The sequence below is a fragment of the Aythya marila genome (assembly GCF_965140915.1).
Source record: "Aythya marila genome assembly, chromosome: 24".
Taxonomy (NCBI): Eukaryota; Metazoa; Chordata; class Aves; order Anseriformes; family Anatidae; genus Aythya; species Aythya marila.
Genome location: NC_139065.1, coordinates 6,252,280 through 6,264,130, shown reverse-complemented (window position 1 = coordinate 6,264,130; position 11,851 = coordinate 6,252,280). Strand labels below are relative to the sequence as shown.

The 11,851-nt window shown below is 52.5% G+C and overlaps 1 protein-coding gene across 1 annotated transcript; it reads right to left on the bottom strand.

Moving 5' to 3' along the window:
• Positions 1-23: 23 nt before the first annotated feature.
• RBM15 (RNA binding motif protein 15) lies at positions 24-8,294 on the bottom strand. The gene has a single exon (XM_082778248.1). The coding sequence runs from the start codon at positions 8,252-8,254 to the stop codon at positions 5,381-5,383; it is 2,874 nt and encodes a 957-aa protein (XP_082634374.1). The 5' UTR covers positions 8,255-8,294; the 3' UTR covers positions 24-5,380.
• Between the last annotated feature and the right edge of the window lie 3,557 nt (positions 8,295-11,851).

Sequence of the window (11,851 nt, the reverse complement as noted above, 5' to 3'; positions counted from 1 at the left end):
TCATCCATTCAGAACTAAACCCAGCACTGCATAACTGCTGAAAAGCCCCTGGAGATGGAGGAGCGCCTCGTGTATGTCAGGAAAGGCTTTATTAACAGCATTTAAACACTCTTAAGGACTCATTTCGCTTTTTCTTTTGGCAATTTGGTGCAAAGGTTTACGTGCAAGATTCAACGCAATTTCAAACTTTTTCTTCAAACTTAAAAAAAAAATCAAAACTAAAGCCAAACAAGTTGGGTGAACAAAATAAATCAGAAACATAAAATTCAGGAACTCCAGCTCGTCGAAGCCCCAGACTTGTACACCGTTCTGAGATGCAGGGTGGTGCTTCCCTGCTTCTTGCATGCCAGCATCAGCACCGCTTCCTCGTAAGGATGAGGAGTAAAGCAGCAAGTGACCCCCTTCACCGCAAACCAAGGGGGTGCCACAGCCAGACAATCAACTAGATTCTTCAGATTTGGTAAAACACGCTGGTCAACGCGAAAGTGCCAGTCTCCCTGCTTCTTGCTCAAGACCCGCAACTATCATTGAGCAGTAGCAGCAGCAAGTACCCCTCTGCTGCAAACAAAGGGGTCAAACGTTTGTCGTCAATTCACTTCCAGGCAGAAAAACCATTTTCCTCAAAAGAAACAATTTATTTAGAATGAAACAAAATCAGCTCAACTGTGAGCGCATGTTTGAGTGACAGCTACTTTTAAGCTGTGTGAGCCATAAAAAGGGTATTCCTTTACTTTTCCAGCAATCTTGTGTACACAGCACAAAGCAAAGAGGTCATTTTTTTTCCACTTAAAACACGGGCATTGGCATCACAATAGCAGATACACAACTTTTTTTTTTTTTTTTTTTTTAAAGCTGCCATTTTAGTAAAATGCACAAATACTAAACAGATAAGCTTTCTTCCATCAAGAGGCCCATGTAAATTCCACACAAGCCACAGCTTCTCTTCCCAAAGGTCCATTAGAGCTTGGTATCCCACGTGGTTGTCTTCTGCAGTCCACCAGTTTTGCTTGCAGGAGGAAAGAAAATGTTATTTCAATACAAATGTATACGACAGATTTTCGCCTCCCAACGTTATACCACCCATGGGCATGAAACCTTGCAATGAAGTCACCTTCTATGTATAGATGCATAACAAGTAGTGCAGGGCTTGTTTTTGCACCGAGGTTAAACTAGGCTTACAGTATTGATGGTTATTCAACTTTCAGCAACAGTTAATGGGACATGTCAAAATAATTAACCATGAGAAAAATCAACGGAATTTTTGACAATTCAGTTGACTTTCCTCAAAGAACATTTCCCGAAGGCAACTTATCAACAGAAATGTGAAATGTAGTGTTCACAAGTTTCTCTTGTTATTATTTTGCTGCATAATTCCAACAGCAGGCAATTCCAATATTAAAGAGGGCAAATCAAAGACACACCTAATATCATTTAAAACTGTTACTATTCAAGTAATATTTCTCATCCATAATTTTAACACAAAACTGCAGGAAGTTGCATATTCAATTAACCATTCAGTTAATTCTACAATACAGTCTGCTTTAAGCCCGATATAAAAATCATCTCATCATTCCTTTTATAACTCATTGGAATACCTGTCCTTCGGTGCTATCTGCAGAAAGTTGTTAGAAAAAGGGGAGACAAGGGGGAAAGAACCCCAAAAACTCTGTAATTGTAGCATGGCAACGATTTCCTCCACTCTTTTTTCTGTTCAACAGGCGTACAGCAGACTCCCCACGAGTACTGCCCTCAGCACTGTTTGTCTTAAAAGCCAGGAACTACAATTTTCCAAGCCATTTTCCCTGAGTCCTCAGAGTTTTTGAACCTGTCTTCACAATTTTCATTGGTTCCTCCTTCCCATTAATACTTAAGGCCTTTCACCTCAGTTACCATCAACTAGATCGTTCCACTGCCAACGCAGGAAGCCTAAACTCTCTTCTCCACCCTCCACAGGAGGTTGAGCAAGTTGTCACCAAAGTATTTCAGACTTTTGACAGCCATATAAAAAAATAGGGTTAAGATTTGCCTGGCACATAAATCGCTTCTCCCTCTGCAATGCTTAAAAGGCTGCACCAGGAGTCATAAGCCAGGAGTCTAAAACCTCCAGAGCTGATGGTAACCTCAGCGCTCGTGCTGCACTCCCAGTCCACAGCAGACCATGCACTAGACCGGAGCAAACAAAGCCACTGGCTAGCACCCAAGGAAGTTGCGTAAAGTTTCCAATTAAAAAAAAAATAATTAAATAAAATCTTAAACAAAAGTATGAGTCATTTGAGGTTCTTTCCCCAAAGCATAAAGCACAGCTACAAAATGATTCAGGAAAAGGACATCCTTTTTCCACATTAATTCAACAAACTAACTCATGAAATATAGGAACATCAGCTGCACATAAAGTTTGAAGAAATACTGAGCTCTGACTAGAGCAACATAATGCCAAATACGACAAGAGAGCTGAATTCTGCTACATCCGTTTTGCTCTATACACAAGTGATATTACAGATGGACTTCTACTTGCGCTCAGCCCTGGCCAAGGTGACTTTTAGTGGGCAGCTACTCCAATGGTGCACACTTCAGAGCTTAAGAGAACAGCACAGCCACCAAAGCTGTACCAGACATGATGGCAGCACGTGGCCAAGTGCCGGCAAAAAATATTGCCAGTCAGCTATGTTTTGACATTAAATACCCTCAAAGGGTGTTAAAATCCTTGCTTACAAAACAAGAGCAGCAACCACATATAAACCAGATTTAAAGAAGCAGGTACTCCGTTCAGTAAGAAACCAGAAAACCTGGAGTCAAATACAGCCTTGCCTGTTCCTTATTGCCCTCCAGTGCAGAGAACTTTGACTTACAAAAGCCAGTGGCAGGTACAACCACTGTTATTTTATGCGGAAAAAGGAAGTGCACCCAAGATGCTCCTCCTGAAAGGGATCCCACACCACCCCAATTAGCTGTCAAGAGTTTGCTTTGACAAGCTGTGTTGACCCCAAGTTTCACGGGCTTTAAAAACAGGTGTCTGCTGTGTATCAGCATAACAAACACTGTGCTTCACAAGTTGAAGTGGTGGACACAAATGATGTCAGTGCTTCTTTTTTGGTGTTGGACAGGTTTGAATTCCCAGCAGTTCAAGTTTCTTTCCTTTAAAACTCTGCGCTTGCAAGTGACTCACATCAGATGCCACTAGAGAACTCGCTCTAAATGCAAGAAGCTCTTAGAGCAAGTTAGCAGCAGTGTTGATTACATGCAAACACACAACAGACACCTGCAAGAATTAAGACAGACATTCTTTGCAGTAAGTGGTAAATATGCTGTATCTTCTCAAACACAGTTATTTGCATTATTGGTGTCATTTCAAGAAATCCTCATTGTTAATAGCAAGATGAACAGCTGATTTCTGCCATCTAAATCTACTACATTCACGTGGAAGGACAACAATCCAGAAATCCTGGATTTCACCCTCAAACACTTAAGAGCATTAAATGAGGCTTGTATGTTTCCACTTTAAAAGAAAAGTAGCTCTAAAACCAAAATTTGTTTTCAAGATATGCTGCCGCATTCGAGTTCTCAGTTCACTGCGATGCCTGGGACACAACATCTACTCTTTCTGCTCTGAAAAAGGAAATCACACCTCACAGAAATGAGAGCACTCTCTGAAGAGAGGCTCTGTAAAGTGGCATTACAGAAATTCACCTCTCTGTGACAGCAAATCTCGAACAAGTACTGTCAAACTTGACAACTTCTGTATCCACAGAATACATTCAGTGCCTCTCATCCTTCAGGTACTACTGGCAACCCATCCCACATCTGAATTTGATTTTTGTGTCATCTAAGTTGAAACAGAAATCAACTTGCCCCACAGCAATTACCCAGGGGATGCATCGGAGGATCAATGGAGTGAAGCAGCATTGTGTTTACATTGTCCATCTCTTAAAATGTGGCTAAGTGCAAGATTACATTCTGGCTTTAAGCGCAAGATTATATTTTAGGGCCTTTATATGGATACAGTCAGATTTACACTTCAGTTTAGAAGCTAGCTGCAATAGCCTTGCAGTTGTTAAATAGTACGAGAGATTTGGATCCCTTACAGAAAATGAACGACTTACTTTGGGAAAAAGGCAAACTGCTTCCTCCTAGAATAACATGAAAAAGAACTCTCACCTCAGCATCCCAAACTACTTTTAAACCTCCCCAAGATGCTGAAAACACCTTGCTCCAGATTATCACAGAACTATAAACCTCATGTAATGCCCACTGTACTGTACCTGAAAAGTCTCTAGCAGACAGCAGTTCCTTGCTATTAACAAAAAGGTAAAATGATAATGAGAACTTTTATGTAATTAAATTATTACAGAATTAAAACCATCTCTGGAGAGAAGCACACTTGCTCAGAGTTTGCACTGTGGAACCAGACCCCACTGTACCTGCAACTCTTTGAAAAAGGCAGTAAAAACAAAAAACCACAATATAACTAAAGTTATTCTTAAAGCACCTCCTTGTTTCTTGCATACCAGAGTAAGCACAAGACATTCATGGTTTGTAACAAAGTCCTCAGCAATTTACCAAACATTGTCACTGCTACAAACCCAAAGTGCATATATGGGATACAACAGAACTCAGAGAAATAGGAGAAATACACCTGTTAAAAAAGCATACCTTCAGTGCATGCATTTTGTGGGGCTGGATGAAATTATCAAACACCCAATAAAGGAATTCATGTTCTGCAGTGTACCCAAGAGCAGGTGCTGGTCACCTGAAAGAAATCAACCTCGAGCCATGCAACTCAAAGGGAAACCATTCAGGCTCCTGAGGAAAGGGATCATGCGTGCCAAAGGGCCGCTGGCCTGAGGCCGTCACAGAATTTCAGTGACTCAAAAATGAGTTGACACCAGTCCTAGCAGGGATGTGGTTTTCCATTTAAAATACTGAGTGCTTTAAATCTGGTCTTTCAGGTTTGTAACTCTAGAGAATGAGCTATTGAACTTGCTTTAAAATACATGAAATGAAAAAAGGACACGAATCAAAATTACAAAGTTGGGAGTTTGTTCTTCCACCCCCTCCCCCCGTTTCTTTTTTTTCTTTTTTTTTTCTTTTTTTTTCTTTTTTTTTTTTTTGTAAATCAAAGCAGGCCTAGCCTCCCAGCTATCCCCATGGATAAGGGATTCTCAAAACATCCTATTCACACTAATGGCTAACCAACCTTTCTGGCTTCTAACTTTATAGAAAAATGTAGTAACAGAAAAACGGGCAGGGAAAGTCACCTACAAACAAAGATCTAATTAAAAATAATGACAGGGCTGGCTAAGGCTGTATCCCATAGCACCTGGCACACGCTGGAGGGGCTGTGTGGAGGAGTAGGCAGGGTTGGGTACAGAACACGAGGGCCTTAGGATGCCCCACGGACAATGATCATGACCAGATAGTCGTCCTCTGATTTGGCCAGTGCCTTGGCCGTGGAGTCCAGGAACTGCTGGGAGAAGTCGCAGGGTGGAAAGGCGTGCAGGACCCCGCTGTTCTCCTTGTCTTTGTTACCCCCCACAGGGAGGCTGATCACCCCAGCAGCCTGCTTTTGCTTTAGATAGGACACCAGATTCCTGAGTGGCCTCTGGGTGGAGGTTGTAGCGGCCTCGCTAGCTCCAGTTGCGGAGCGGTTGTCTGATGTGCCAGGCACAGCCAAAAGGATGGCATAACCATTGGGGCCCGCCACTTTGATGCGGCGGTTCACCTCATCCAGCTTGGGCTGGTCTAGACGAAGACGCTGGGTGATCTTGAGCTGAGCTACTTTCCCCCCAGTAGCTCCTTCCACTAGGAGACTGCTGGCAACTCCGAGGTCCCCCTGAAGCAGATGCATATTGGACGGGAAATTGCTGTTCTTCAGCAGAAGCATCCCCTGCCAAGCCAAGCACAGCTTGGAGGCTCCCCCAGCCTGCGACGCTCCATCCTGCTGCTGTTTCTGAGGTGGAGGTTTGAGCCGGGAGCCTCCGCCACCTCCTTCTGTAGCACGTTCATCCTTTTTGGCTGGACTTTTGCACTCCTGTGCGGCGGCTGCTGCAGAAGCACGATGCTTCCGCTCCCTTTCAGCGGAATTCTTGCGGTCGCGCTTTTCATTCTGGCCCCGCTCCAGGCTGCCCCTGCGCGACTCCCGAATGGGTGAGGGCCGCTCCAACAGGAGCAAGCGGGAGGACGAGCGCTCTGGGTCACTGCTGTAACGCTCCCTCCCTCCAAGGAGCTCTGGGCTGCGGTCTGGGGGGGAGGTGGTGGCCAAACAGTGACGCTTTCGGGAGGAAGAGGAGCGCTCACTGTCTGGAGAGCGGTCCAAGTGTCGGCCTCCATCCTCTGCCAGCCTCCGTTTTCTAGGCTGCTCCCTACTGCTACTGCCCAACTCCCGCTCCCCTCGGTCCCGCTCCAAGGACCAACCATCCCGACGCCGTTCTAGGCTTTCCAGCGGGTCATAGGCAGCTGCCCGGTTACTCCTATCCCGTACAGGGGGCGGGGGTGGCACCCACTCTGTTTCGGGATAAAGGTCTCTGTCACGGTCTCTGTAGAGTAACGGTGGCGTCCTGTCCCGGGCCCCCCGGAGGGGATCAGGTGGGGCCCCCCGGTGAGCCCCAAAAGCAGCTGCCTCTGCCACTAGCTCGTAATGAGCAGGGGGTGGCAAGGGCAGAGGCTGCAGGTAGGGCTGCTGGTACCGATGCTCAGTATCCGCAAAGTCTACGCGGAGCCGGCGATCCGGCCCACCCAAGGGAAAGCCTCGCATGTGGGCACAGGCCGCCTGCGCCGCATCCAAGCTCTCGTACTGGATGTAGGCCCACGAGTCACCTTTGCGGTAATCAATAGTGCGAATGGTGCCAAAACGATCAAACTCCCTGGCCAGGGCGGCAAGGGGCACCCAGGGCCCAAGGCCACCCACCCAAAGCCTGGTAGTTGGAGTGGCTTTACCATACCCAATCTTGATGGGGTTGCGCAGAAGCACCTTTCCTGACATGGCCAGCTTGGCCCGGTGTGCCATGTCCAGATTTTCAAATTTAAGAAAACCGTACGTGCTGGTTTGCCCACGACCCGGTCTTTTGATGTCCACCTCAGTGATGACCCCAAAACGGTCAAAGGCTCGGCGTAAATCTGTCTCGCTCACAGTGATGTCCAGGTTGCCCAGAAACAAAGTGCGGTTGGCTCTCTGGTCGTCCTCCGGGCTGATCTCCTCCTCACTGGCGGCTCCAGCGCCCCCACCTCCTCCACGGAAGCCCCCAGCAGCCGCCACACCAGCCACCCGCTCCAGCCCATAGGCAGGCCGCACTCGTGCTTCATAGAAGCCCCCGTAGTCCCTCTCCCTTTCCAGCTCCCTGGGCAGAGGGGGCGGAGGCGGCAAGCGGCCAAGGGCGAGCTGCTGCAGCCGGTAGTCTCGATAACCCAGGGCCCCACCGCTGCCGGCGGGGGACAAAGCCCGCTGCGTCGCCCCGGCCGGGGGGTGCCGCACAGCCGCTGCCGCTGCCGCCGCGACTCCCACAGCCGCCGTGCCGTAAGGCGACTCCTTGTCCAGCAGCGCCGGGGAGCGGCTGCCACGCCGCCGGCTGCTCCCTCCGCCGCTCCCCACGTAGACGGCCTCGATCTTCAGCGGGCGGTCGTAGAGCACAAGGCGGCCGCGGGCGTGCTTGGCGGCGCGGGCGTCCTCGGGCCTGCGGAAGTTGACGAAGGCCACCCGCTCGTCGGCGGCGCCGGTGCCAGGCGGCAGGCGGCTGATTTTGACGCTCACGTCGCCGAAGCGCTTGAACTCGTGGAAGAGCCCGTCCTCCACCGCCTCGTCGCTCAGCGCCGAGCCCAGCTCGCTGATCTTCAGCGTCTTGTACTCCCCGCCGCCGACCGACTCCGAGGACGGGGCCGCCGCCGCCGCCGGGGCCCGGGACTCCCCCCCGCCGCCCCGGCTGCCGCCGCTCCGCGACGCCTCCGCGGCTTTGCCTCCGCCGTAGCCGTGCCGCCCGCCCCCGCCGCCCGCCGCCGCCGCCGCCGCCCCGGCTTCGTACTCGCGGCTGCCGGCGCGGGCGGCCTTGTCCGGGTGCGGGCCGCGCCGGCCGCTGGTGCTGTCGGCGGAGGCCGCCGCCGCCTTCCCGCCGCCGCCGCCGCCGTTGGAGCCGCCGGAGCCGCTCGGCTTCTTGCCGCTCCGCTCGCTGCGCGCCGCCGCCGCCGAGGAGGAGGAGGACGCCGAGTCCTCGCCGCCGCCCCGCGACCGCTTGGCCTTGGCGGGCGAGCGCTCCTTGCCCTTCATGGCGGCGGGCGGCGGCGGGGCCCCCCCTGCGCCCCGGCGGCCTCCCCCACTGCCCGCCCGCCGCGCTCACGCACCCGCCGCCATCTTGGAAGCCGCGGCGGCCGCCGGCCCCGCCCCCTCGGCGCCCATTGGCCGCCCAGCCCCGGCCCGCGGCCCTTGTTGGCCGCCTCGGGCCCGCCGAGCGGAAGACCCGCCCGGTCCCGCGCTCTCCTCCTCGCGATTGGCTCGGGGAGCTGTCCGTCTGCGGGCCGGCCTCCCGCGCCCGCGAGGAGGGGGCGGGAGGAGCCCTACCCGCACCCCGCCCCGCCCCGCCCCGCCCGCTCACTGGACGATTAGAAAGGGAGCGGCCCTCTGATTGGGCGCCCGGACCTGTCAATAGCGGCTGCCGGGCGGTGAGGGGACCTCCTCTGCTCGCCGGCCATTGGGCGAACGCATCTCTTCCTTCTGATTGGCTTTTTTGCCTGCCAGTTGTAGCGGTCCCGCTGCGGCCCCGCCCCGCCACTCCCCATTGGTCCACTCGCCCAGACGCGGGTTCCCGTCGTCCCTCTCCAGTTCTCGCGAGCAGTGCTCTAACCGCCCCTTTACCCCATTGGCCTCCGCTAAACCGGCCCGCGCTGCTCTGATTGGCCGAACGCTGCGCCGCTCCCGAAGAAGCGCGGGCTGCGGCTCACGCCCCGCCCTTCGTTTACCATTGGGCGAGAAAACCTCCTCGGGCATCCGATTGGGCGCGGCAAGAGAGCTTGCGGATAGGCTAGGCGGCGGTCAGTCAGGCGCTCTCAGGCTCTGATTGGTCTTTGCTCGGAGGGGGGCGGGATCCCGGCAGGAGGGCTCGGCAGGCGCCGGGCGGGGCGGCTCCGTGCGCCCGCAGCGCTGGGGCCTCGCGGGGCCGGGCCTGGTTCCCGCGGGCCGCGCGCAGCAGGAAGGGGGCTGAGGGCGGAAGGAAGGCCCCGCAGGGGCTGGGAGCCGCTGGGAGCCCCGTGTCGGGGGGAGGCGGCCCCCCGGGGCAGCGGCAGCGCCGCTCCTCGCCGCTGGGGCGGGCGGGCCCCTCTTTGCCGTCCCCACGCCGAGTGCGGGGCGGGAGCGAAAAGGCCCCGGAGGGGGAGGGAGCCGCGGCAGAGCGGCCCTGCTGCCGGCCGCGGGAACGCTGCCTGCGTGCCGCTGCGCCGAGAGCCAGCCCCGCACCCCCGTTTAGCGTTCCCTGTGACCCTCCTCGTGCCGTGCTGGGGCATTATCCCTGCTGGCCACTGCCATCAGACCTCGCTTGGCAATGCAGACGTGTCAGAGGAACAGAACCCCACAAGGACGCTGCAGGGGGAAGAGCTGCATTTAACCCAACGAGGCTATGGCCCCCCCCGCCCCCCCAGCCGTGTTTTGTAATCACAGTAAGTGGTTTGAAATGAGAGCAGAAAGCACAATGTTCCCTTGCGCTGCCTCTGACTGAGATGTCCCTGCAGCTGTGCCACCCGTGGAAATCAGATCTCTCCCCAGGAACGTCTTAATCTAACAGAGGGAGAATCGAATCAGACTTTTTAATAGCAGTCCATTAGGCTGCATTTCTCCCTGTCACCTCATCTCCTTCTGACAGAGATGGTACACAGAGGCTCCCAAAACCGTGGGTGGGTTTTGAATGGTGGGTAAATAGCTGATATCTAAATATAGACCTAGGAGTGAAAGAAATTGTGTTTGAAATGTATGTTGAGCTTTAAAAAACAAGTTCCTCCTATGTAACAACACTGAGTTAACCTAACAGGCGTATTGGAGACAGACCCACAATGATACCGGAGATAGCTCATGTGGATATAATTATTGTAGACTGTATGGGAGACAGACACAATTATGTGGATGTGGGCAGCCAGATGAAGTGATACAAAGGTATGTGAGGGAGGGGTAGCACCACAGGCACAGAAGAGCAGTGGGTGAGTGAGACACAGAGAATGGGCCAGGAGCCTGGCAGACAGGCTTATCGCAACTGCTGCTCATCTGATCCGTGCAGCTTTCCTGGGGAGACACATGAGAAGGATAAAACACGGCCACTTTTTTTCCGATAGAAAAATCACTGTTCTGTCAGGGTGTTACCGTTTTACAGAAATGCCTCGCTTCCAAGGCCGGTGTTGCTGGAAAGGATTCTGGAGCCTGGGGTAGGATTGCCTCAGGAAGGAGACCTTGTCTGGCACAGCATGCTTTGGGGAACAGATTATCACAGTTTGAAATAAAAAGAAGCATCACCTTGTTTTGGAACAGACGCACCCATGTTCCATGCAGGTACCCTCCCTGCCAGTACCTCTCCCGTGCATCCCATGGCGTCTGTCAGAGCAGAGGAAGCACTCCTTGGCCAGTCACAATAAAAAATACGGGGAAAATCTTATATTGACATATTTCAGCTGCACCTTTGAGGCTACATCTGGTAAAACCTGGCACAGCTCCACAGGCTTGAGAGGAAATGCATCACTTTAAACAACTAGCGATAGAGACTTCTATCTGCTGAGGTTCTAACTGTTTCCTTGTGGTGCCTCAGGTTGCGAGCGAAACCCAAATTAAAATTCCACAGCTGATAAGTCACAGTTTAAGAGACACCTTGGAGGAGCACCGGGCCACATCGCTGAAGGGACAGGCTCTCCTGACAGGCATTTCATCTGATTTCTGTCCTCCAAGCCTGCTCCTTCCAAGCAGAGACATCTCCAGAGTTTTTCCACCTCTGCATCAGCCAGCAGCAGACGCAGACCTGTCTAACGTGCAGTTTGGCAGCACTGGTGCATTTGGAAGAGGGTTTTGGCAGTGGGGAAAGGCAACGCAGCACCCAAAACGAGCTCTGGAGGAAAGCACGATTTGTCAGACCCAAGAAATGGTCCTGCATAAGCAGGAATCGCTCCCCAGGCCCAGGCTAGATAACAAGCACTCTGTCTGCATTTATTTATGTGTATGAATAATTAAGGAGCCAGATGGCCCTTGAGCCCCTGGCCTAGATAGAGACGTCTAATTACATTTGGTGTCAGTGGGAGTTGGGCATCGAGGTCCTGTCAAGCTGGGCTCATCCTGGACGATACTTGGGTGTTGCAGAACCGGAGAAACTTGCTGTTTTCTGCAGAAACCTCTCTCTAGAGCTTAAGTGTTTGACTCCTTCTTAAAGCCTGGATGGAGATGACAGCAGAGGAGCCAGTGAGCCTGATGGAGGAGTGGCAAAGGGCTCCCATCAGGATGCTGAGCCCCACAGCCTGATTGATGTGGGCTGAAGACATGCGAGCATCTCAGCTGGGGAGGTGACTGCTTGTTGGCAGTTTTGCATTGAGGCAAGCTGCTTTTCTTCCTGGAGATGCACTTGCATCCCAGCTGGCCATTAGAAATGTCAAAATACATTAGCTTCACTTAGGTGAGGCTACAAGAGCCATCCCAGGAGCTCCTGCCAGCGCAAAAGCAAGCTGGCTTGCACCCTCACCCTCAGCACCACAAAAGGGAGGCAAAAGCTTCCCCCACACAGTCACTGTAGTTCTCATGATGGTCTCTGCCTTTGCCAGCAGCAAAAAAAAAGCTGGAGAACGTCCACCCTGCAGGATCATAGTGAGGTTTGGCAGCAAACTGCAAGGCAGCTCCCAGCACCTC

Bases quoted from the DNA above. Each gene is read 5' to 3' on its own strand.
- RBM15 (XM_082778248.1), bottom strand. From the start codon at position 8,254: ATGAAGGGCAAGGAGCGCTCGCCCGCCAAGGCCAAGCGGTCGCGGGGC.